The following is a 24,635-nucleotide window of genomic DNA, read 5'->3' on the forward strand; positions in this document are numbered from 1 at the left end:
AATATAAGGCTAGTATTGCTGATACTGATACTTTTTACTTGAAATGTCACGATCATTGAATAATTTTGTGATTTTTGCCCTTAGTTGATTGTGATTATGATAAAACACAGGACAAAGATTTTAGACAAATAAACATGTTTTTTTTTAATTAACTAACTACAACATAAAACAATTTAACAGCATAAAAATAATAAAATAATTCTCCTTTCACTACACACAATTGTTTAAGAAAAAGTCAACAGTGCAAAGTAACAAAAAAGCAACAATGTAACAAAAATATAAGAATGTCAACAAAAAATACTTTCCATTACGCACAGATATTTGTGAAAAATGAAGTCAGACAGACTTAGGCCTACCAATAACGATACTCACCTTGGTATCAGTACAATCGATATTTAGATCGATACACTCAGCCCTAGTAAAAAAGCAATGTTCTGGTCATGAGATCAGATCAGATCATGGAGAAATTTCACAGTTAACAGCAGCAACATTCAATAAGCATATGCAGAGAAAAGACAGGTACACAAAAAACACAAAAAAGTAACAAATGAAATATAAGAGAAAATAAGACATTTGGTATTTATATGAATAAAGAATTCAAATTAAAAACCTGAATAGTATTTACATATTTACATTTTGGTTGGCCATGGTGTGATATGGGGGGGGGGGGGGGTTAAGGATGTTACTTAGATTTAAGACAAATTCAACTACAAGGCCATAAATTCTGACTTTCTGCAGCCCTTCTAGAGCTGTGGACATGTTGTTGGACACTGGGGTTGAAGTCCCATCAGTACCATGATGTCTTTGTTTTTATCATTGTGTCAGTCAATTATGTACTCAGAGAAATGTTCGTCAGAAGTCTTGACCTCATATGTGCAAATGTTGTGACGTGACTAGTTATTGATGTAACAAATTAAGCAGGAATTAAAACAGGTTGTAGAAATCCACTGGATTTTTTGCCAAAATGAATATAAAGATAGCTTTGCAGCACCTGGAGGGTTCAAATTCAAACTTTTGGAACTATTAGGGTCCAAATACACAAATAAATGAACCAAAGACTAATAAAAGTGGGTTTAGCAAAATATGACCCCTTCAGTTTCTGTCACAGTACTTGTACCTCACTAAAGTGTTTGACCTTTGACCTCTTGAACATATCACGCTGTTTGTTATTCAGGTGTTTTAAGGAGTATCTGTTTGTGGTCTGACTACAGTGCTGGCCTGTAGAGTCTAATCTGTCCATGGTGTGACATGGAACCATAATTAAATTGTTTGTGCATTGAGTGCTGGGAAAACAGTTACATCTGTCATGTTGTAAATAAGCACGCGAAGGGAAATGACGTTCTTCAGGGCAAAGAGGAAATAAATGCATTACAGTAAGCTGATCACCGTAATTATATTTGTGTTATTTCCCCAGAGTCCCAGTTCACCTCAGCTCCTTCCATTATATCACAAATAAACACTCGCTATCTCTCATCATTATGGCAACATGTGATATAACTGTTAAATATAGATGAATAATGATATGACAAATCGTTCATTTTAATAGCCAATTTTCACATTAACCCTTTCATGCATACTGGTCACTACAGTGGACAGCTATTCTACAGTTTTTCTCATGGATTCATGGATTTTGTTGTTCTTTTCATTGTTATTTTTTTTTCCACATATCTTTTTGAAGTTTTAAGACACTATGTATCTTTTCTGACATGAATTGGTAACATTATGTAGATCTCTCCTGAGCATAAACCCCCAGAATCACAAGCCCTCCCCATAGTTTTGAACAATTTATCAATAAATACATGTTTCTGTGCGTCAAAAATTAAACGTGTGGTGTCTAGCTGAGTGGACATTTTTGCAATTTCATGAAAAATAGGTTCATAAGAATTATTATTTTTTTGTAATTATTATTTTTTAATGTATTTTTTAAAATTATTTTTATTGTATTTTTTCTTTGAATTTATTTTTCAGAAGAAAATTTTCAATCGCATTGTTTTTTTCATGCCTAAAGAAGAATAAAAACACTCAGAAAAAATTTTGATTAAGGTTCTCATAATTTCTGCATGAAAGGGTTAAACAGAGCAAAGTCCTTACCAAGATTTGATATTTTTTGAAGTTATTTATTTATGTATTTATTTATTTAGTTATTTGTGTATTGTGTGCTAACCCTTAAGTCTTAAACTGAGAAATAATTATATAATACTTAGTAGAAAACTGCAAAACGACATTTGGTTAGTCTTATGAATGAATGAATGAAATCTTTGTTTCGAACATATCAACTCGACTCAAAGTGATCCAAAAAAATCATTCAACCACAATTCTCCTGAATCAAAGCTTTGTTTCCTTCATTTCTCTGCTGTTAAACATTGGTTCCACTGTTGTGTTTCACACGGACGCTTATTGCAACACACAAAGAAGCTTCAATTCAGGAAAACTGCAATAGAATATCTCCCTTCAATCAATATGAGTCGATTAATCGAATCGGGACTTTTTGCATTGACCTCAAGCACCTAGTCGATTAATCGGTTGCAGCTCTATTCCATTGCCAAAGAATTCCACATTCGGACACCGACGACACAAACACACATCTGCTTCACATTAGTCCAAACCCTTTACTGTTTAAAATTAAACCTCCTTCTGTGTTCTTCATCCTGTGATACTAAAACAAATAATCTCTGCAAATTTGTACCAAAAGTCCATTTCTCGCTCCAAACACAATCAGCAATGTCCTTAATTTAGCTAAATCTTTAAACTTAAACAATCCTGATTTAATAAACTCATTTGTATGTTCACTGAAATTAACATGATACATGATTCTTATTGCTCTTTTCTGTAATAAAAACAATGGCTTTGTGTTACTCATATATGTGTTGCCCCATACTTCAATACACTATTTCAGATATGGCAGAATAAGTGAACAATATCAAATTCTCATTGCTTTATAATCCAACACATATTTTGCTTTACCCAATACAGAAGTATTTTTAGACACCTTTTTTTTTTACATAAGCAATATGTGGCTTCCATGTTAATTTATCATCTACTATTAGTCAACTAATATGTAAAAATCTGCTGCATTTTTTTTGGTGAAAACTGCTCAACTCACCACTTCTTTCAGAGCATTCCCACACATTTAATAACAGTGGACTTGTACTGTTAGTATTGCTTTAGTTCGATTCCAGGTCATGAAATTTGTATTAAAAAAAATCAATGTTACTGCCTCTGATCATAGATGTTCAGTCCGCTTGTTCATTCAGATTCTGCCAGACCTCATTTATTTTTTGATGGGTCAAACTGAAGCCTTTCTGTTGCTTTTAGATTTACACTCGGCTGAGATTTTACTGACTTTTAACTTTGTCTGAAAGAAAAAAAAAAAAAAAAAACTGTACTAAAACACCACAGCAGAAATGTACTTTTTGTTGGATTGCTTTGGCAGGTTTAAAAGGTTTTTAGAGCTTCAGTTTAAAGCAGGAAATGACTGTAGCAACAAAGACAATCTAAATATAGAGCACACCTAGACATTGATTTTTAAATGGGTAATACCTGTCTAGACTCCATCTTATCCTTTCAGACACTCATAAGATTCTACATAAGTGTCATGTGGTTGACACATGACCAATATACATGGTATACAAGTATGTGGTTGTGGTTATTTTTGTCATGCGTCTTCCTCTGGGTTCATCATGTCAATCATTATGACATAAGAAATAATACTTTACCATGTTGTTAGTAAACACAGTTCGTGCTGTGCTCCAGAAACTTAACATAATCCAACACTGACATCTGCTGGTACATTGCAGACATTTCTTCATACTTCTAATCCTGTATATGTTTACTTTTTGCCAACTGTTCACACATCAACACTGAATGATTCAACAAAAGCATTAAAGATTTAACACTACCCTCAAGCACAGACTCCAATAGAATGATCACACTTTATGTTTTACGCTTAGTTTGCATTAGGTCATAAGCAATAATAATTATAGGTACCAGAAAACTATTTCCACATTATTATTATTATTATTATTATTATTATTATTATTATTATTATTATTATTATGAGCGGTTGTTTTTCTGACAGGGTTAAGGAATAATAAGACTAAACTTCATGAAGGACACAACAAGACAAATATGATATCCAGCTCATAACAAGACAAACACAATGTAAAAAAAAAAAAAAAGAAAAAAGTCAAGACAAGTGTATAAGAAGTATTACAGGATGTAATGGGAAAATTATGACAACAAACACACAAAACCCAACAAAACCAAAGCATTGTATTGACAAAAAAAGACAAACGTCAAATGAAAAAATATCAAGTGAAATGCATTATATTAGGTAGGCCTATTTCTATTATTATTATTATTATTATTATTATTATTATTATTATTATTTGAGCAGTTGTTTTTCTGACAGGGTTAAGGAATAATAAGATTAAACTTCATGAAGGACACAAGACAAATATGACATCCAACTTGTAACAACACAAATACAACGTAAAATATGTAAAAAATAAATAAAATAAAATAAAATAAAGTCGACAAGTATATAAGAAGTGTTATAGAACAACAGGAAAGTTATCACAACAAACACACAAAACCAAAGCATTGTAATGACAAAGACAAATGTGAAACGAAAAAAACAAGTGAAATGCATTATATTAGGTAGGCCTATTTCTATTATTATTGTTGTTATTATTATTATTATTAATAATAATAATAATAATAATTCAACTTTATTTATAGAGCACATTTCATGCACAAGACAGATTCAATGTCCTTCACAACAAGTATATAACATAAAAACATAAAAATAAAAATAAAAACATTGGACCTTACAGAATTAGTTGGATATGAAAACAAACAGTCAAATAACCTATTATTAAATTATTAATACTAGCATGTTGATTTCTATGGGAACTACAGGTTCTAGATCCTCTAATTCAGTTCATTCCTTTACTTTCTTGGTAAATTCCACTGGTATTTTCAGTTAAATAACCTCTCAGCTGACATGTGTATTTCTGCACATGAAGTTTGACACCATAGCAATGCGGCCATATAGTTTATCTGTTGCTAGGTAACCCACTTCAGTGATGATTCTACGATTCTGGGACATGATTGTAAGGCTATTGTATTCCAAAATTACTAATATCTCCCAAAATACTGGTCCTATCAGCTTGCGATTTTCACTAGTCTTTTCCTTGACCAAATATACATAAGTATGTCAAACTGCAGCAGTGAGTGTTTTCTGGATTTTGACAGTCCACTTCCCTTTTGTAATATAGATTATTATCATTATCATTTATTTAAAATATTTCAACAAAATGAAAATGGCATGAAAGACACAAGATAAAAACAATACATGTACGTGTGTATATGTCAGAGCTTCTACATTTACAATTTTCATTTTAAGTTAGGAGTAAAAAAAAGTTTCTTTTTTTTAAGCGTGTATCTTTACTGGAGTAAAGTTTGTGTGGAATGTTGATACCTCTGAATAAGGAATATGCACATGTTTAGGTTATTATTAGTCAAAGAACACAAAACTAACAATGACAAACAAGTATTTGTTCAATAATTAATCATAAAATAGCATTTCATGATGGGAATGAGAAGTAGAGGTTAATCTCTTGTGTCCTGAATTCATCACGACCGACATGATTTGATGCAGTTTATTGTTAAATCCTGGATCATGTGATATCTGTCGAATAAACCCATTAAGAGAGATGGTGTTGAGGTTTACTGGGACACATTCTGTGACAGTCTTAGCTGTCTTCGCTTCACTGCACAGTAGAGGAGAATACAACAGATGACCAGGAAACAGAACCCGAGGAGAACCTGTATGAGCAAACACAGAACAGCAGGGTGAGTTTAAAGACCACTCTGGAAAAATGAAAATATGGATTATCTGCATTTGCATAAACTGGTCTGACGTGAATAAGCTATGTTACTAATGTCTGTAAATAGTGTAAAGGATTCATGAAGAATTTAGTTTTATTACCATTAGCCTTGTTCTCATACTTTCTAAGAATATACAAAAAAACAGCTGATCAGTCATGTGACTTCACCATCAAGTTATTCATAAATGGGGCTGCCATCTCCCATTAAAAGCAGTAAACGGAATACATGTGGTGTTTTCAGGGTTAAACTCTCCACAGTACATACTCATTTTTATTTAGATTTGTATTATATTCACATGGGTAATATCATCAGCTGACAGTTTACATGAAAAATTAAGCAAACAAACCCCGCCCCTCGCACATATTGTAGCTTATTTTGGCATCCATACAGCTGATGTCATCATGTATATGTGTGTGGTGATGTCAGCATATCAGTTGCTTCTATATATGTGCCAAGTTTGACAGAAATTGAAACTAAATTGATGTTTTTATAGACATTTGAAACTTCACACATTATAAGTAAATGGAAAAAAAAAAGACTTTAAAAATTAAAAAAAATGTTAACTTTCACCTACTTTTCCCAAAATGTAGTCATGTCTATTCTGGGTCACTGGCAATCTATAAACCCAGTCTGGTATGAATTCAACCTATAGTTTTGCTGCTAGAGTGTGAACAACCAAACAACCAAACAAACCAAAAACAATACCCCTTGCCTACCTTTCAGGGAGCGGGGTAATAAAATGAATGAGTTATTAAGAAATAAATTTGGATAAACCTGTACGATGTAATTCACAGCCAAGTTGGAGCTGGTCTGGTGGGTTCCAGTTGTCTCCCACTGGTCCAGAGAGTTTTCATAGTCCAGATTCAGTACTCCAGTGGGCAAAACCCGGACCCCCCAGTAAATCCTCTTCACCCTTCGGAAAGCCAAGTCCTGTACGTCGCAGCGATATGTACCTGAAAACCACAACTCATTAGCTCACACACTAATTTTTACTATTCAGTATTAACCCATAAAGACCCAAACATCCACTGGGAACCAAAACCATCTACTGATCTAAACTGTTTAATACCTGTTGATCCACTAATCTTATCAATACGTGCAAATAATTGGTGTAAAATACAGTTTGTCATCTTTTTATGGTCATCACATATTACCCATTTGGATGTTCAGAGGCTCCGTAGTGAACATGGAAACACTGTCATCTTCTACAATATCTATTCACCAGTAAAACCCACATGTTTTGATAAATGACAGTGGATGGGAACACTTGTTTATGTTCAGTTAATGGTATATTTTCCTAAAGAAGTCACCTTTTTTTCAGTTTTCTCCATTTCTGATATAATAACCCTCTACCTTCAATCTGAGCTTTTATGAACATCCACATGTTCAATGAGTTAAATATAAGAAAACGCCTGGTTTTGACTGAAAAATGCAACATACAGTGCATAATATTAGAATAAATGGAGATAAAACACTTAAGAAAGGTTAAAAAAAATGACAAAATTAATTCAGGAACTGCCACAGAAGTAGCCCTGGGTCTTTATGGGTTAATGGCTGAGGCAGTTGTCACTCATGACACCAGGTGTGTTTACCTGCATCCTTCTCACTGACCGGGTCCAGGATCACTCGGTCCAGCTGAGGAGTCTCCCAACGAGCGAACAAGGAGTTGTCAGAGCTGATGACTCCTCGAGTGTGACGCCATGAAACCCTGAGCCGGGACAGTAAACGCACCATGAATGTCAAATACTCTGCAGTTGTTGAATAAAAGAGACCAAAGACACAAATTCTCCCAAATCTGCTGCCTCTATTTCCTGAATGATGCATAAAAAGACCTGAAACTGTCAGAATTTATCATAAATTTAACACATCCAGAAAACAGAACTCTTTGTCAGTGTTGAGTGCTCCTACTTTTTCACTGAAATAATTGTAAAAATTGGTCGTATTTGTGAGTCGTAAGCAGACGTGTCCTTTACATAACCGGATATGGCATTTACTTGCTTATGTGACAGTTGTATTTGTTTTGTTTTTTTTATGAACTTTGTGTGTATACTTTTGTGTGCATGTGAATGATGCTGATAGAACAGGAGATTACACCTCACTGCTGTGTTGTGTTGTAGTTTTGCAGTGCCTCCAGAAGATGGCGCCATCTTTTAGGGGTAGTAATCATGTACTAAGGCCACGTCCACACAGAGACAATAACATTTTTATTTTAAAGATGTTTGTCATAAACATGGCATCGTCTCAACAAATGTGTATGTCCACAAAAAAACACTGAAAACACTGTAGTATATATACCAGGCCTGTAAGTGGCGCTGTTAAGCTGCCACAGTAATACACCAAAAACAGAGAAGAAATGGAGCATACACTACTAACAAAGAGTTAAGGATGTTTTTTTGTTTGTTTTTTTTGTCCCAGGTTCGTATTTTGGGTCCATTTGTAAATAAAACTATGGTCAATAAAAAATGTTTCAATTCAATTCACACAAAAAAAAGGAAAAAAAAAAAAAAAAAGGAAAAAAAAAAAAAAAAGTGCTGTGCAAGAATCCCAACTGAAAAAAAAAAAATAGCCCAAAAATTCATAATATCCTTATCTTTTTTTTTTTTTTTTTTTGTAGTGTGTGTGTATATACTGTGTGGCAAACATACAACAGCATATTAGGGCCACATAAGAAAACAAAAATACTTGTCACTACAAGAATACAGTCTTAAAATATTGAGATAAAACTTATAATTTCATGAGAATAAAATTGAATATAAGAAACATAATTTTATGAGAAAAAAAGTCAAACTATTTTGAGAATTAAGTCGTACTTTTAAAAAACTAAAAAACTTAAAATTTCAATAGTGAAGTAAAGGATCTGATTACATGTTACACAACTTATATTTTATGACTTTTCCAGTATGTTGCTGTAATTTTCCAGTTTGGGCTAAATAAAATCTGTCTGTCTGTCGTACAAACAAAAAGTTAAGGATATTTAGAGTCAAAAAAATAATAATAAAAGATTACCATGAAGTAATAAATGTATTTTATTTTTACACAAATCCTACAGTGTGCCTTGGAATATTTTTTGAAATCTAGCCTGCTTATGCAGACGTTTTTTTTTTTTGTTTTTTGTTTTTTTACTCTAAATAGCCAGACACACCACAAGTTTCCAAAGAGCACCTGTGGATAATCACCAAGAAGACAACCCAGCAGCACTTCCACTCTGCTGGAAAAAAAATAGTTAAGGATATTTCTTCTTTCTTTTTTTTTTGTCTTTTTTTTTTTGTTGTCATTTTTGCCATTTGTAAATAAAACTATCTTTGGTCATTAAAAAAAATGTGTTTCAATTCACACACAAAAAAGTAAAAAGCGCTGTACAAGAATCCCAACTGAAAAAAATAGCCAAAAAATGTAAAATATCCTTAACTTTTTGCTATCTATCCATCCATCCATCCCTCCCTTTCTTACCTCCAGGTGAATTTGCCCATGGCCTCCATCACTTCCCCCAGACAGTCCAGCTCCACTCTCTCTCCTGACGTCACAGTCATCGATATTAGGCCACAGTGCCACGAGTCCACACAATTAACACGACGAACATGACACTCCTGAGACACCTCAGTCAGACACACCAACAAACCACTGATTATTACTCAGAGCTCTTTTATTTTAGGCATCTTTCAGGCATTAATTGCTGTAAACCTACAGGGGTTGGACAAAATAATGGAAACACCTTAAAAAAATCAACAAAATATAATTTAATATGGTGTAGGTCCGCCTTTTGCGGCAATTACAGCCTCAATTCTCCGAGGTATTGATTCATACAACTTGTGAATTGTTTCCAAAGGAATTTTAAGCCATTCTTCAGTTAGAATACCCTCCAACTCTTTTAGAGACGATGGCGGTGGAAATCGACGTCTTACTTGAATCTCTAAAACTGACCATAAATGCTCAATAATGTTGAGGTCTGGGGACTGTGCCGGCCATACGAGATGCTCAACTTCATTAGAATGTTCCTCATGCCATTCTTTAACAATTCTAGCTGTATGGATTGGGGCATTATCATCTTGAGGTGAAGGTGTCCTTTGTTATTTTGTCCAACCCCTGTATAACCAGTAATGACTGAGCCCTTGCACCTCCATCAGGACAGTCCGCAATGGGAGGGTTTTACTGTGGGTCTGTAGACACAGTCAGGCCTGGGCTCTTATCTGATGTAGTGTAAAGGAGCTATCTGTAATATTTATACTTTCAAATGTAAAAAAAAAAAAAAGACCTAAAAGTATCATTAGTGTGGTGATACAGTATGAATTCAATATACAGGGTGTCCCCAAAAAAATTGACATAATTTGAGATGTCCATAACGGAGTGACATGGTCAAGAGAAATGATACTTACCGGTAAAAGGATTTATTACCTCTGCCAAGTGTAATGGCAGAGATTATGTTTTCATCGGGGTTTGTCTGTCTGTTTGTTTGTCTGTTTGTCTGTTAGCAGGATAACTCAAAAAGTTATGGACGGATTTTTATGAAATTTTCAGGAAATGTCGATACTGGCACAGGAAAAACAAAGGAAACCACAAATAGAATATATCAAACATAAAATGTCCAAGGCAGTTGTGATACTTTATAAAACTCGAGATTTATTAAACAAGAAATGTTTGCATATATTGTATCGTTCACTTGTAATGCCATATATGTCATACCGTGTGGAAATTTGGGGCAATGTGCATAAAACTAACATAAACCCAATTAATAATATTTAATAATAATTAATAATTTAATAATTAATAATTAAACTCCAAAAAAAAAAAAAAAGGTATTAGAGTTATAAATAAAGCTGGTTATCTTCAATCAAGTAATCCATTTTTTGTAGAATCTGGTTTATTGAATTTTTTTGATATTGTATATTTAAAAACAATGGAAATTATGTTTCATGCTAAAAGTAAAAGTCTTCCTGTTTGTATTCAGAGAAGTTTTAAAGGTCCCGTATTATGCTATTTTTCAGTCAGGTCATATAGATCTCAGAAGCCCAAAAACATAGTATTTAAATTTGTTCGCCCCAAAACCATCCTTTTTTCGGAGTTTCAGCGGTCGAAAAAGTCCCTCTCCCCAGCCCTCCTCAGAACAGGCTGTTTCTGGGCCTGCTTCCGGGTATGCAAATGAACGCATCTGTCCACACCCACTCCCCCTCCCCTCTCTGGGAGAGGACGCGGCTTCCGCTAGCGGTACTACGCGCTAATGTTGACTGTGAAGCCATGGCTCTCTCGTCTACAATACACATGTCTCAGACAGAACGTCTTTCCAAACACTGGCTTTCTTTGCCTTGAGGCGTGATTGAGCCCCGACAGAAAACGGCGGAGTTGTGTCGGGTTCGTGGACCTGACACGGAAAGACGCCTGCCACCACAAATGCAGACAGCTGCTAACAAGCTTGAGGCTAACTATACTGATGCCAACCACAAAAGGCCCTGTGTTCAAAGTAGTTCTGTTCAGTGTCTCTGGATATTATCAGCTCTTGCATGTTAACGGGGATGCAAACGTTAGCAGCAGTAACCGAGCTATGTTAGCTGCCATGCTAACGTTAGACGTACACATCAACAACCACCAGCTTATCCGTAATGTAGGGTTATGCAGTAAATATACAAAAAAATGAGAAGAACTTACATCTCTCACACTTGTACTTGGGTCACGAAGCACTGGTACTGCGTCCTTCTTGATTCGGAGTCTTTGTGCTAAGCTGGAGCTGTATGGGCCCATGTTCGAAAAACACTCGTCCGTGAAATGCCGGGCACACACATACAAGCGTTTGGGAATGTTGTTTGGTACATGACCATCAAAGATATAATCCAGCCACTTTTTACGGAGAGGCTCGCAAGTGGGGAGCAAAAATAAACTTTGGTGTTGGTGTGTGCAGCCAACAACACCACAACTTGCATGTCTCGCCTTCGCCATGTTTGTTGTCCAAGAGGTACTTTGCCAGGGCGGGGCTCACTTTGCCAGGGTGGGGGCACAGTCAGGGGGAGGAGTTAAATCCGTTTATGTCGTCATAAACAGACCCAACTCAAACTTGGCCGTTTGAGCAGGCATTTTCACAAAATGTGGTGTAGCAAGGTAGGGAGGAAACAGACAGTTTTCAAATTCGAACCTCATAATGAGGCTACTGCAACACACACTACTGTAAGAAAACTTTCACAAAGTGAGATTTGCATAATACGGGACCTTTAAGTTAAGAGAAGGGAATTATAATTTAAGAGGGATGTTTGTGTATGAAACATGTAAAGTAAGAACAAATGTTAAATATCGCTGTGTATCTGTTACTGGTGTAAAATTATGGAACCGATCGAAGGATGAAGTGAAATTGTGTAGCTCGCTGTCGAGTTTTTAAAAAGCTTTAAGTTGTCAAATTCTCAAGGGCTATGAAAGTAATATGATTTTAACATGACTTAAGAAACTGAATGTAGACTAATTAGTGTTAATGTTTTATCTGCTGCAACTTCAGGTGTGGAGTTGGAGTAAGGATGAGAGTAGGAGAAGCAGAAATAAACCTCTGGCCTCAGCTTCTTCCTTATTCAGTTACAAATTGTGTTAATTTTATGTTTTGTTTTGTTGTTGTTTTTTTTAATATGTATGTGTTTTTGTACATAACTGAAATAAAATATTCATTCAATCATCCAGTTTTGGTGGTGGTGGGGGTACTGATCTGCCTTGGTGGAGGTCTGCGCTCTCTGAGTGCTTTTCTAGTTTTGGACATAAAATGTTTTATTCTACAAATTTCAAATTAAAAATTCTGGGGGATGGTAATTTTATAATGTTCCAAAGTTATTATAAATGTTCAATGTGTGCGGCACTTGTGATTCGGCACACATTAAGTCGGTAGTGGAGTTCCTTTTTTCAGAAACAAACAGCCTTCCTCTTGAAACTTCTTATGCCACGTCCAAATCTGCTTTCCTGTCAGCACTTGTTTATGAAATTTTCTAACACATTCACGCTGCGCATTCACATTTGACTGAATTTGGCCATACTTTAATACACAGAAGGCCTTTTCTGTTGCAGTGAACGTCATGTCTATTCCTGAAAGCAGAACAATAAAAATAGTAATTACACTTTTTTGAGTAAAAAGAGCAAAACAATTTTAAACAAATTATCAGGTCATGAAATGTCATATTTTTTGGGACACCCTGTATTTATCACAATAGATTTATGTGACCGCTAGAGGGAGAAGTGAGTCACTCTGCCGGTCTCCACAGATGAAACTAATACCACGGGGCCTTCAACAGAAGTGTCAGAATATGTAATAGTATGTAGTATATAATAAAGAGGTAGAAGCACTGTTGTTTTCTCCACTGTACACAGCTTTAAAGGAAAGAATGGAGTTTGACGCTGAAATCACAGTGTTTTTTTCTACATAGGTGAGTTTGATTATAAAGGAATAAAGTATTTATCTTTTCTTAGTTAACTGTTTGCTGATCCATGGTTCAAATTAAGCTGTAACAGTTCTGATCTTTGAGATCTTTAGTGCAGCTACTGTCAACACAAACCGTGCAGAAAACGGAGGTGAATTGTGCTTTTACTGCTTTAATGTAAACTATTAACTAACGCAGCACATGACGATTATAACACAATGTTATTTTATCTGTCTGTTAAAATAACCAGATATGAGATTTTGTTTGAAGAAGAAAACTTGCTACTATTCAGTGAAATATACAATTTATGGATACATAGCATTGATTTTTTGGTAGTTTTGGTAGTAACAACTTTAACAGAAGTGTCAGAACATGTAATAGTATGTAATACATATAGAACATTAGAAGTACTGTTGTTTTCTCCACTGAACACAGTTTTAAATGAAAAGAATGGAGTTTGACGCTGAAATCACAGTGTTTTTTTCTACATGGGTGAGTTGGATTATGAAGGAGTAAAGTTATTATCTTTTCTAAGTTAACTGTTTGCTGATCCATGGTTCAGATTAAACTGTAACAGTTCTGATCTTTTAGATCTTTAGTGCAGCTACTGTCAACACAAACCATACAGAAAACGGAGGTGATTTGTGCTTTTACTGCTATAATGTAAACTATTAACTAATGCAGCACGTGACGATTATAACACACAATGTTATTTTATCTGTCTGTTAAAATAACCAGATATGAGATTTTGTTTGAAGAAGAAAACTTACTACTATTCAGTGAATTATACAAGTCATGGATACATAGCTTTGATTTGTTGGTGGTTTTGGAAGTAACAACTGGTACGCAACTTTGGCCTGCTGTTGACAATTTGTAATTTCAATACTCAATTCAATACTCAGAACCCAAGCCCCATATGAAATAAAATTGAATATAACCTCTGACACATTTGCAAATTTTCATGACTTTCAATGATCATTAACCCTTTCATGTATGAATTACAATTACCGAAATAAAGATTTTTTTCCTGAATGTTTTTATTCCTCTTTAGGCATGAAAAAACAATGTCATTGAAATTTCTTTATGAAACTATTTTTCATGGAGTTACAAAAATGTCCCCTCAGCTGGACACCATACATTTAATTTTTGAAGCAAAGAAACATGTATTTACTGACATACTGTGTGAAAACTATGAAATAAAATAATTTTTAATGCTGTGAATCTGATGTTTCCTCACAGTGTAACATACTGTAATAATAGTTATTACTCAATCAGATAATATGCAACAAAAAAAAACAAACTTTTTGTTTTAAAAGAAATTTAAATTACAGTCTAATAACAGTTAGCAATTGATTTAGACTCAAATATGTTACTGCAGATCAGGTTTACCAAGAACAGGAACAGTAATGGTGTGAATTGTAATGTATGGGGTATTGCATAAGTGTCCACTGTGTTGGTTGATATGCAAGTAAAGCAACAAAATCCATGAATATACAGTGAAACAGCTGTAGAATAACTGTCCACTGTAGTGACCACTATGCATGAAAGGGTTAATCTCTGAACATACATATTGCATTAATTCTCCAGAATAGCAATCCTATTAATCTTTACTGACACAAGCAAACCTTTTCTAAGATCACCTACCTCTGTTCCAACTTTACTCCGTACATTTTCCTCCATCGCCGCTGTTCCATTTTTCAGTAAACACAGCGTCTGAGTTTTCAGCCCCAGCCCACAGGTGGTGCTACAGGGTGAACTATCCACGATAACCTCCAGAGGCACCTCCTCCACTTCCTGAAGGTACACTGTGGTCAGAGAAAAGAGGAGGATGAGGACAAGATGAAGGCTCACGGACATTTTGATGCTTGATGTAAAATCCAAGACAAATGAAAACAGTGAATCTAAGTTTTTATATGAACTGGAGGTTATGACAACCAGAGTTCCAAACTGTAGGTCGTTGCTACGGGAGATGCAAATGCAACCTAAAACCAAACAAAATGACTAAATTTTGATTAAAACTAAGGAAAAGTACAGTAGGAAGGATGTAGTGTAATGTTTGATTTGCATCTGGGTTTATGTTGACCTTTAACCACCCCCTTGTGTTTGTTGTATGGCAGCCTGTTGTGTTGAATTCTGCTCCCTGCCGAAAACTGCATCCCCATCTGGGTGATGTAGTTTTTGGCAGTATCTGTTTTTATTGTTATATGTTTTGTGTGTTAGTAACTGTATCTAAGATTTAAGTTATACCTTACAGTTTGCACATTCTTTAATATTAAACAGATAAAAAACATACAGTGGTGTGCAGAAATATTACAACACTTGTCAAATCTTAAGAAACCAGTGGTTTATTTGTTCCCAGAGCCTGAACTTCACTTTTTTGCCATTGCAAAAGGTAAAGGCAAAGGTAGTGAGAATATTTCACCTACAAATTTATCAGTCCAGTCCTTTTTTTTTACATTTTACTCTAATATTTAGTGTGCCCCCCCCTTGGCAACAATCTAAGGAAACTATAAGGAAACTCTCTGGAATGAGCTTCTGAGAGCGTGGAATGATATTGGGGTTGAAACTCTGACAAAATACACTGACACAATGCCAGAAAGATGCGCTGCTGTGATTGTTGCCAAGGGGGGCCACACTAAATATTGGAGTAAAATGTGAAAAAAGGACTGGACTGATAAATTTGTAGGTGAAATATTCTCACTACCTTTGCCTTTACGTTTTGCAAAGGCCATTTTGAACAAATAGGTTTTTATGCTGTGTTCCAGGCAGGTTTTTGAGCCTGTAACTCACGACTTCAAACCACAACTCACGACTTTGTAACATTCAGGCAAGTTGCACCAAACTGCCTGAGCACAAGAAATTGTGGTAGCTACAGTGATGTGCAAAAATATTACAGCAAACTGGTGGTTTATTTGTTCCCAGAGCCTGAATTTCACTTTTTTGCCATTGCAAAAGGTACAGGGGTACTTCTACCACTCTATGCATCTTATTTTAAAGCCACAAAATTAACATCAGAACAGCTACACCATGATTACATGACACATACTTTGGAACTGTACATTTAATTTATAATATCTGGGTCTTAGGAGGTTAACAATGTGATCAAAGAGCAGTCAGAATTTGGAAACTAAGATAATACTTTTTTCATTGTATTGCTTAGGGTCTATAGCAGGGGTGTCAAACTCATTTTCTTCCGGGTGCCACATTCAGCCCAATTTAATCTGAAGTGGGCCAGACTAGTACAATAATAGCATGATAGCCAATAAATCATGACAACTCCAAATTGTTTTAGCGCAAAAAAATGGCATTCAATTATGCCAATATTTACATTTATAAACTAAAAAGGATGTGAATAACCTGAAAAAAATGAAATTTGTTAAGAAATACTAGAAAAGCACTCGGAGAGCGCAGACCTCCGCCAAGGCAGATCAGTAGCCGCCCCCCCCATCACCACCAAAATTTAATCATTTGTTCCTTGTGCCAGTATCAACATTTCCTGAAATTTTCATCCAAATCCATCTGTAATTTTTTGAGTTATCTTGCACACAGACAGACAGACAGACCAACGCCGGCAAAAACATAACCTCTTTGGCAGAAGCAACAAGTACAATCTTATCAATATTTTGCCTCGACTTTTCATGCGTACGTATACATTACAGATCAGAACTACAAAGGCACAAACATTTAATAAAAGGCAGAATATAATTAAAATTGCACTTAATTTTCTTTAGACATTTCAGGTTGTTCATATTTGTTCAAGTTATTCACAGTTTTTTGTTAAAGGACAGTTGGTTAATGTAAACATTTTCATAATTTAATGTTTTTTGCACTAAATCAAAGAGAAAAATTGGTGTTGTCATTATTTATAGGTTTTTATAATATTCTTGAGTTTGATGCCTTAACTTGCACTTTGTAAATTCATCCCACAGACCGGATCGGAACCTTTGGTGGGCCAATTTTGGTCTCCAGGCCACGTTTGACACCTGTGGTCTATAGAGACTACCCCCATGTGGTTTGGAGAATATTGCCTTTATAACCTTTTGGACAGTGAGTTTCAACTATGGTTAAAACAATAGGCCTAAATAAAATGAACTAAAATCACTGACTCTGAAAACTGAAGGAAACAGTTATAATGTCATACATAATACAAGCAGAGATTTAATTCATGTCTTTATTCACAAAGTAGAAAACCAACAATAAGATATATATATACATATATATATATATATATATATATATATATATATATTTCAATTATTGCTGTGGTGGTTCACCATGTGTTGTGTTTTTATCACAAATGACAATTGATTAAGACCAACGCCACTTTTCTCTTTTTTTTTTTTTTCTCTCTCCAAACGATTGTGGTGGTAATAAAACACTTGGAGAAAATGCCAAAGAACACATAATATTGTATCACAAACCCAGAATATTTTACAGTATTTCTCTCATGGCCAGTGAGGGAATGTTGAATATTTATCATAAAAACAGTTAGGTTACCTGTAGAATCTAAATTTATACAACTACTGCCACATACATCACTACATTACTATTTCTATTATTATAGGCCTGTCTGTGTTCTTACAGTCAAATACCTACTGAGGAAAACATGTTGAAAATATGACAAAACTTAAAGGAACATGTTTTCCTCTCACATGGTGAACAGTAGATGACCGCTGAAGGTGCTGTGGTGATATTCATTGTCATAGATTCTTGTGTTAGAATACTGACGCAAAAACACAACATCTCCAACCTCTAGTATCAGTGTGACTCCATTGGAAGACTTTCCAAAATGGGATGGCAGATGCCCATATGCAGTAAAAATATGTTGTCCGTTCTTCGCCAACCCAGCACCAGATGGATGTGAAGTGTGTCCATGTGCGCCGATGTAGAACTCAAAGTGGTAGGCTCCTTTCACCGGTGCAGTGAAAAAACCTGCAGGATATTTTTATCAGTAAAAGTGAACAGAGGCTGTTTCAGCGTCAACATGAGCAAAAGTCTTATTGAGTGTGTGAGTCCAGGTACCTGTGTTTGGGTTGTAGGCATTTCCAGTGTTTGTGACCACATATCTGAAGACCAGAGGTACATCTGTATTATACGGTCCTAGAGTTCCTGTCCCTGAAGCCAACAGAGAGGCTGAGAAAGCCACCTGTTTGACTAAGAAAAGAATGTCTTTTACTTAGAATAAATTTATTTTATACTTTTGTCTAAATTTAGTATTTTTTGCACTTGCGTCATTCTGAAAACTTTTGACCACAAGTTTTGTTTTTTCAAAATTTGCTGCCTAAGTTCAAGAACAGTTACAAGTATTATATAGCTTTGAAAGACTTTTGTTGGCAAATAAATCCCACTTGAGTAAAGAATCCACTTGTGTCATTCCCAAACTTTTTTCATTTATATAAGTCTTACCTTGTCCATCTCTCCTTAGAGCCTCCACCTGGTTTTCAGTGACATTTGATCTCAATTTAATGGTGATCAGTTCTTCTGCATGTGCTGAAGATGAAAAAAGTAAACACATTTTTATGTCACTGCATTTCCATCTCCCTCAGCTTGTCTGTCTGCACTAACAAAAAAAAAAAAATAATAATAATAATAATAATAATAATAATACTAATAATAAAATAAAAAGAACTCAACTTTCAATTTTTTTGGCAAAACATTTTTAAAGCCATATGACTGTTGCCATGCTGATTTCAACCCCATAACTGTCAGTAAATTATGGTCATTTTCAATAGAAATGAATATAACACAGTTTAGCAGTTTCTTAAGTTTGTCCGTGTCTCAGCTCATCAAGTTGTGCTAAAAGAAATTATAAAAAATAATTCAATCCAAGATGTACTTTGCAAACATCATGTCTGTTTGTACTGGTGTAAAATATTCCTTACTTACCGACATGTCTTAACAAATAGTGTTTTGCAGTGAAAACCATTTAATTGTCACAATATCCATCCATTTATGCTTTAGTTGCTGAACATGATCAATGACAGAGTAAAAAAAAGACACACCTAACATCTACAAATTTACAGGTCACCATGTCTAACTCACTATTGTTTCAATTTGCCACATATGTATGTATAAGTGGAACAACAAAAAAATCCACACACCAGTAGAGATGCCATGCAAACATTTATTCTAGATGTAATGGTTCTACAGACTTCAAATGAAAACATTTACAGAGAAGCCATAGATCAGACCTGAACACTGTACGGCCCGTGGGCCACATTCTGACCCTAACTGGCCCGCATGAGGTTATTGGCGAATTAAAAGTCAATGCAAATATATATAATTGTAATAGATGCAACCAATACAACACCACTGCTTTTATTTTGAAGGATCCACTAAATTAACATTTTTTCACACATACTTTCTGTACTTAACATAAGGCTTATGCACTGATTGGTTAGTTGGTCAGTTTCAGCCCATGAAGATGTCAGCTAATGTCCAAAAAAGACTGATAGATACAGAATGCAGAGTTTAAACAAGACATGGACTTCTAAGTATTTCTTTACTCAAGTCAGAGGTAAAGAAAAGGAACTGAGATATGCAAACAAAATTGAATGCTTTTATAGTTTTTCATGTTAAGGTAATGTGGAGCTGGTTTTGCACATTTTCGAAAGTGTTATTGTGAATATTCATTAAATAGTTGTATTCTGCACTCCACATTTTATCACTGTATTGTTGCATTTACTGTTTTTATATTTTAGTAAAGTATATACATCGAGAGATATATATTGAGCAGAGCTGCAAGTGTATCGATCCAGCCCTTAACAACTGTCAATGTCTCTCATGTGGCCCCAAGGGAAAATTAACTGCCCAACCCTGCCATAGATACTCAAACACCAATTATTTTCCTAATATATACATAATATACAGAGTGAGCGGGTTTAGGAAGTGTGCAGAAGAGCAACCCTGTGTCCACTGGTGTGCACATTTTTTCTTGTCTTTTTGTTTTATTATTACAGAGGCTTGCACATTTTAAAGCCTCACTCCATCCTATATATTAATACAGCTGTGTACCATCTACAATTCTCATTAATTCATTATAGGAGACAGATATAGGCTCGGTGACGTAGCAGCTACATAATGATGTATTTTAATTGGATCACGTGGTGTTGGTGATGGTAGCAGTATGTGATATATATCACTGGTTCACTTTAGGTGCAGTTTGGTAGCGAGTGGGTGATGAGGGGAAGCTCACTTTTTGCTGACTGCTTTGTTTTGTCCTTTTAAGTATATTTTCTTGTCATGGATTAACTTAACGCCAATGAACTGAATCGCAAGATGTTTTTAATGCTTGGATGTCTGAAGAATTTTTTGTAATACGAAATAAAGGAGTCTTGTGTAAACCATGGATTGTTCTTTGGACTGAGGCACGTCAGGGAATTTCCCCCAGTTCAGCTGCTCGGTAACATGAACTTTGATAGTTGCCAAAATTCCTAGTAATTTTCAGCATAAATCATCAGCATACCTTGGAGCTGCTGCTTCAGTTTGTCCACCTCAGCCTTTTGTGCTTCCAAATCTCCCAGTTTAGCTGCCTGTGCTAAAAAAAAGGAATATATATTGAGATCAATCAAGTGCATAAAGTGTTATAAAATCTGCTATCAAGATTAGCTGCTGTTCCAACACCTTTTTCTTCGCTTATAATGTGACAGACTTTACCTTCATTCTGTCGCTATAAGTGTTGTATCTCAATAGTAATGTTCAAAATAAATCATCAGCATACCTTGTACCTGCTGCTTCAGTGTGTCCACTTCAGCCTTTTGTGCTTCCAAATCTCCCAGTTTGGCTGCCTGTGCTTAAAAAAAAGGAATATACAATGAGATCAATCAAGTGCATAAAATGTTATAAAATCTACTATCTAGATTAGCAGATGTTCCTACACCTTTTTCTTCTCTTATAATGTGACAGACTACTTTACCTTCATTCTGTTTCTGTAAGTGTTGTATCTCAACTGTCTGTGCAGCCAGCGAGGCGCTCATCTCTCTGAGCACAGCGTGGATGTCGGGTTCACAGGCCTGTGGATGACGAGGCTCAATCCTCTGAGATTCAGCCTGGTCTTCATGTTGAATTATTTCAACATCAGACTCTCCTTGAAGCTGAGCTGTGGAGAGAGAGCAGATCAGCAGCAACAGTAGAGCAAACATGGCCTTTTCCATCTTCAGATGATATGCATGTCAACTTTGTCATTTGTGTGTCACTGTGTTTGGGCTTTTAAATAGTACACTGTCCCACTCAATCATTACCCAAGTTTTATTACACATATGTAGATAACACATGAGACATCAAATGCAGAAAACAATAACATAAGAGTTTGTTTATTAACCCGTAAATACCCAAACAGCCACCATCGACCTAAAACCATCTACTGATCTAAACTGTTTAATACCTGTTGATCCACTAATCCTATCAATACATGTAAATAATTGGTGTAAAATACAATTTGTCGTCTTTTCATGGTCATCACGTATGACCCATTTGGACATTCAGAGGCTCCGTAGTTACCATGGAAACACAGTCATCTAGGGCTGCATGACATTTGAAAAAACTGACATTGCGATTTTTTTTAACCTTGTGATGTATATTGCGATATAAAAAAAAATACTCAAGAGTATATAATAGCTGTGTGGTGCTGACGTAAATGGTCAAACAAATTAATTGTGTTTCCTCTTGTGGCAGCAGGTGCAAGGCACTATCGACACAGAACACGTGTTTCAATATCATCCTTTTTGTAGCTGAAATAATTCCAGATAACTGACTGCTTTTCTTTTGGCACCACATCTTCGTTTATGGTGATTTTCTCTGGTTGGTTGCTCATTTTTCAATGTTGTTACCAGCGACTCCCTCCAAACTGATTCAGAACGATAGTGAATGGTGGATCGCTGTGTGCAGTGTTTGTCAGGTACCCTTGAAATTAGAAGAGAACATGTTGAGTTCATTTGCCTCCTACACTGAAGGACCTGTGATGTGACAATTGCATACGTGAACATCACCATGACGATGCTCAAACAATATATTGTGCAGCTCAACCATCATCTTCTACAACACTGATTCACCAGTAAAACCCATGGAGTTGGATCAATGACAGTGGATGGACACACTGGGTTTAGTTCAATTCATGATAGATTTGGCTGAACAAGTCACTTCTTCCTCAGTTTTCTCTGTCGTTGATATAATGACCCTCTACTTTACTCTGAGCTTTTATGAACATTTACATGATCAGTAAATTGAAGTTGGCCTGGCCAGCCATCTGGTTTTCTCAGTGTATTCAGTACAGAGAAAAAAGTCTGGAATTGGGCCAGTCGCTGTGAAATATGCACGATCTATTTTATACCAACCAATCACAAGTCTGGGGGCAGGTGTTTCGCAATATGTCATACACACAGACTTCTTTTTGTCGTGAGTCCAAGTCTCTTCCAAGTCCACAAATCTCTTTACAAATGTTGTTGATTGTTTGATTCAAAAATAAGGATTGAATTACAGATTACACCCTGTGTTCTTAAATTTCTCTGACAAAAGTGTCACGTCCATCTTATCTGTGATTGGTTTATTTGGCGCCTCATAGTCCCGCCTTCACATGTGGATTCAAGCCCAACGATTCCAGGCAGGTTTCTCAGTGTGAGAGACGCATGGCTGGCCAGCCTAAATTAAATGTAGGAAAATGCCTGATTTTCACTGAAAAAAAAAAAACAGACAAAATACAGAAGATAATATTACAATAAATGGTGATAAAGCACGTAAGGAAGGTTAAATATAGAGGAAAAATCATTTGGGAACTGCCACAAAAGTAACACTGGGTCCTCATGGGTTAAACATACCACTACAATGAAATATAAATGTAACACTTGCTTAGATTAGCAAGGTTATATTTAGGACTAAGTTCGTGACGAGTGTTATTTAATAATGCGGAAATTTAAAATTGAACACCAGGCAGATTTATTACAATTGTACAGAAAGCACAATAACAGAATAAATTCAAAATGTAAAGAACTCTTTAAAATAAAACTACAAATAAAGCCCAAAAATAAGAATGTATTCAGTTCTTTTAAAGTTGTCTTTGTGTGTTCTGTGTGGTTTACATGATCCTTTTGTAGTGTTATCCATGCAGAATAATGTCTTATCTGGCTCCTTGGAGTGGACTGATAGGTCTGTCGATCTTTTCCAGACGACCAAGCAGCAGGTCACTCTGCTTTGGAATCTTCAGAAAGTTCTCACTGGGTCTGGCCATCACTTTTCCAAGATCAGATCCAGGACCTCTAAAAAACCAGTTTGCACATACAGTAAAGAACAATGAACAAAATAGTTCGAAAATAATTTCTGAGCAACATGAGATCTCATCAAATATCCAAAATCTATTAAACCTTGTTGTTGAACATGGTTTTAGGTCCTGTCAACTCAAAATGCAAAGCTTACAGCACTACACATCAGTGCAATATGTATCCCCCCCCCCCCCCCCCCCCCCCTTTTTTTTTTTTTTTTTAGGTATTTTAAGGCAAATTATGAATCAAATTATTAAATGTTTAACTTAAATAATTTTTAACCAGAGTTTAGTTATGAATTAACCCATAAATAAAATTGCAAAGTGCATAAACACTTAAAACAAAAGCACAATAAAAATACACATTTGCATATTTATAGAGCATATGTAAACATACTCCCATGACACATAATGAACTAACACATTTCAGTACAATAAAATAGACATTTAGATTTTTGTAGAGCATACAGTGATGTGCAAAAATATTATAACACTTGTTGAATCTGAAGAAACTGGTTTATTTTTTTTCCCAGAGCCTGAATTTCACTTTTTTTGCCATTGTAAAAGGTAAAGGCAAAAGTACTGACAATATTTCGCCTACATATTTATCAGTCAAGTCCTTTTTTTTTTTTTTTTTTAACATTTTACTCAAATATTTAGTGTGCCCCCATCCCCCCTTTCCCTAGAGTTTCCTTTGATTGTTGCCAAGGGGGGGCCACGCTAAATATTAGGGTAAAACGTTAAAAAAAAAAAAAAAAAAAAATTGGAATTTGTAGGTGAAATATTCTCACTACCTTTGCCTTTACCTTTTCCAATGGCAAAAAAGTGAAATTCAGGGTTTAGGAACAAATAAACCACCAGTTTCTTAAGATTTGGCAAGTGTTCTGATATTTTTGCACACTGAATGTAAAAATACTCCCATAACATAATGAATTAACACATATTAATACTTTTATTCAGCACTCCAACTGGTTTGAACTTCTCAACTCAACATACAATGCACACATGTGCTTTAGCCAGCACGTGCGCGGACAGAAACTAGCATGCTACTAGCTTAAAATATCATTTACACTCACTGGAGTTTTTAGAAAAACAAACACACTCCACTCGGT

The 24,635-nt window shown here is 35.3% G+C and overlaps 2 protein-coding genes across 2 annotated transcripts in view; both read right to left on the minus strand.

Annotated features, from left to right (window-relative positions):
- Positions 1–5,730: 5,730 nt before the first annotated feature.
- Positions 5,731–15,128, minus strand: tmem81 (transmembrane protein 81). The gene is made up of 5 exons (XM_030138184.1): positions 14,916–15,128; positions 9,343–9,488; positions 7,485–7,600; positions 6,667–6,845; positions 5,731–5,829 (listed from the first exon to the last, which is right to left on the minus strand). The coding sequence occupies exons 1-5, from the start codon at positions 15,126–15,128 to the stop codon at positions 5,731–5,733; spliced, it is 753 nt and encodes a 250-aa protein (XP_029994044.1).
- A 2,648-nt stretch (positions 15,129–17,776) lies between these two features.
- LOC115422565 (uncharacterized) overlaps positions 17,777–24,635 on the minus strand; it is a 98,935-nt gene continuing 92,076 nt past the window's right edge. The window contains exons 4-8 of the mRNA XM_030138945.1: positions 21,187–21,369; positions 20,737–20,808; positions 18,678–18,761; positions 18,294–18,425; positions 17,777–18,203 (exon numbers count right to left, since the gene is read on the minus strand). Coding sequence (XP_029994805.1) covers positions 17,920–18,203; positions 18,294–18,425; positions 18,678–18,761; positions 20,737–20,808; positions 21,187–21,369 — 755 coding nt within the window. The 3' untranslated portion in view covers positions 17,777–17,919. The remainder of the gene's footprint in view (positions 18,204–18,293; positions 18,426–18,677; positions 18,762–20,736; positions 20,809–21,186; positions 21,370–24,635) is intronic.

The sequence above is a fragment of the Sphaeramia orbicularis genome, chromosome 7 (genome assembly GCF_902148855.1).
Source record: "Sphaeramia orbicularis chromosome 7, fSphaOr1.1, whole genome shotgun sequence".
Taxonomy (NCBI): Eukaryota; Metazoa; Chordata; class Actinopteri; order Kurtiformes; family Apogonidae; genus Sphaeramia; species Sphaeramia orbicularis.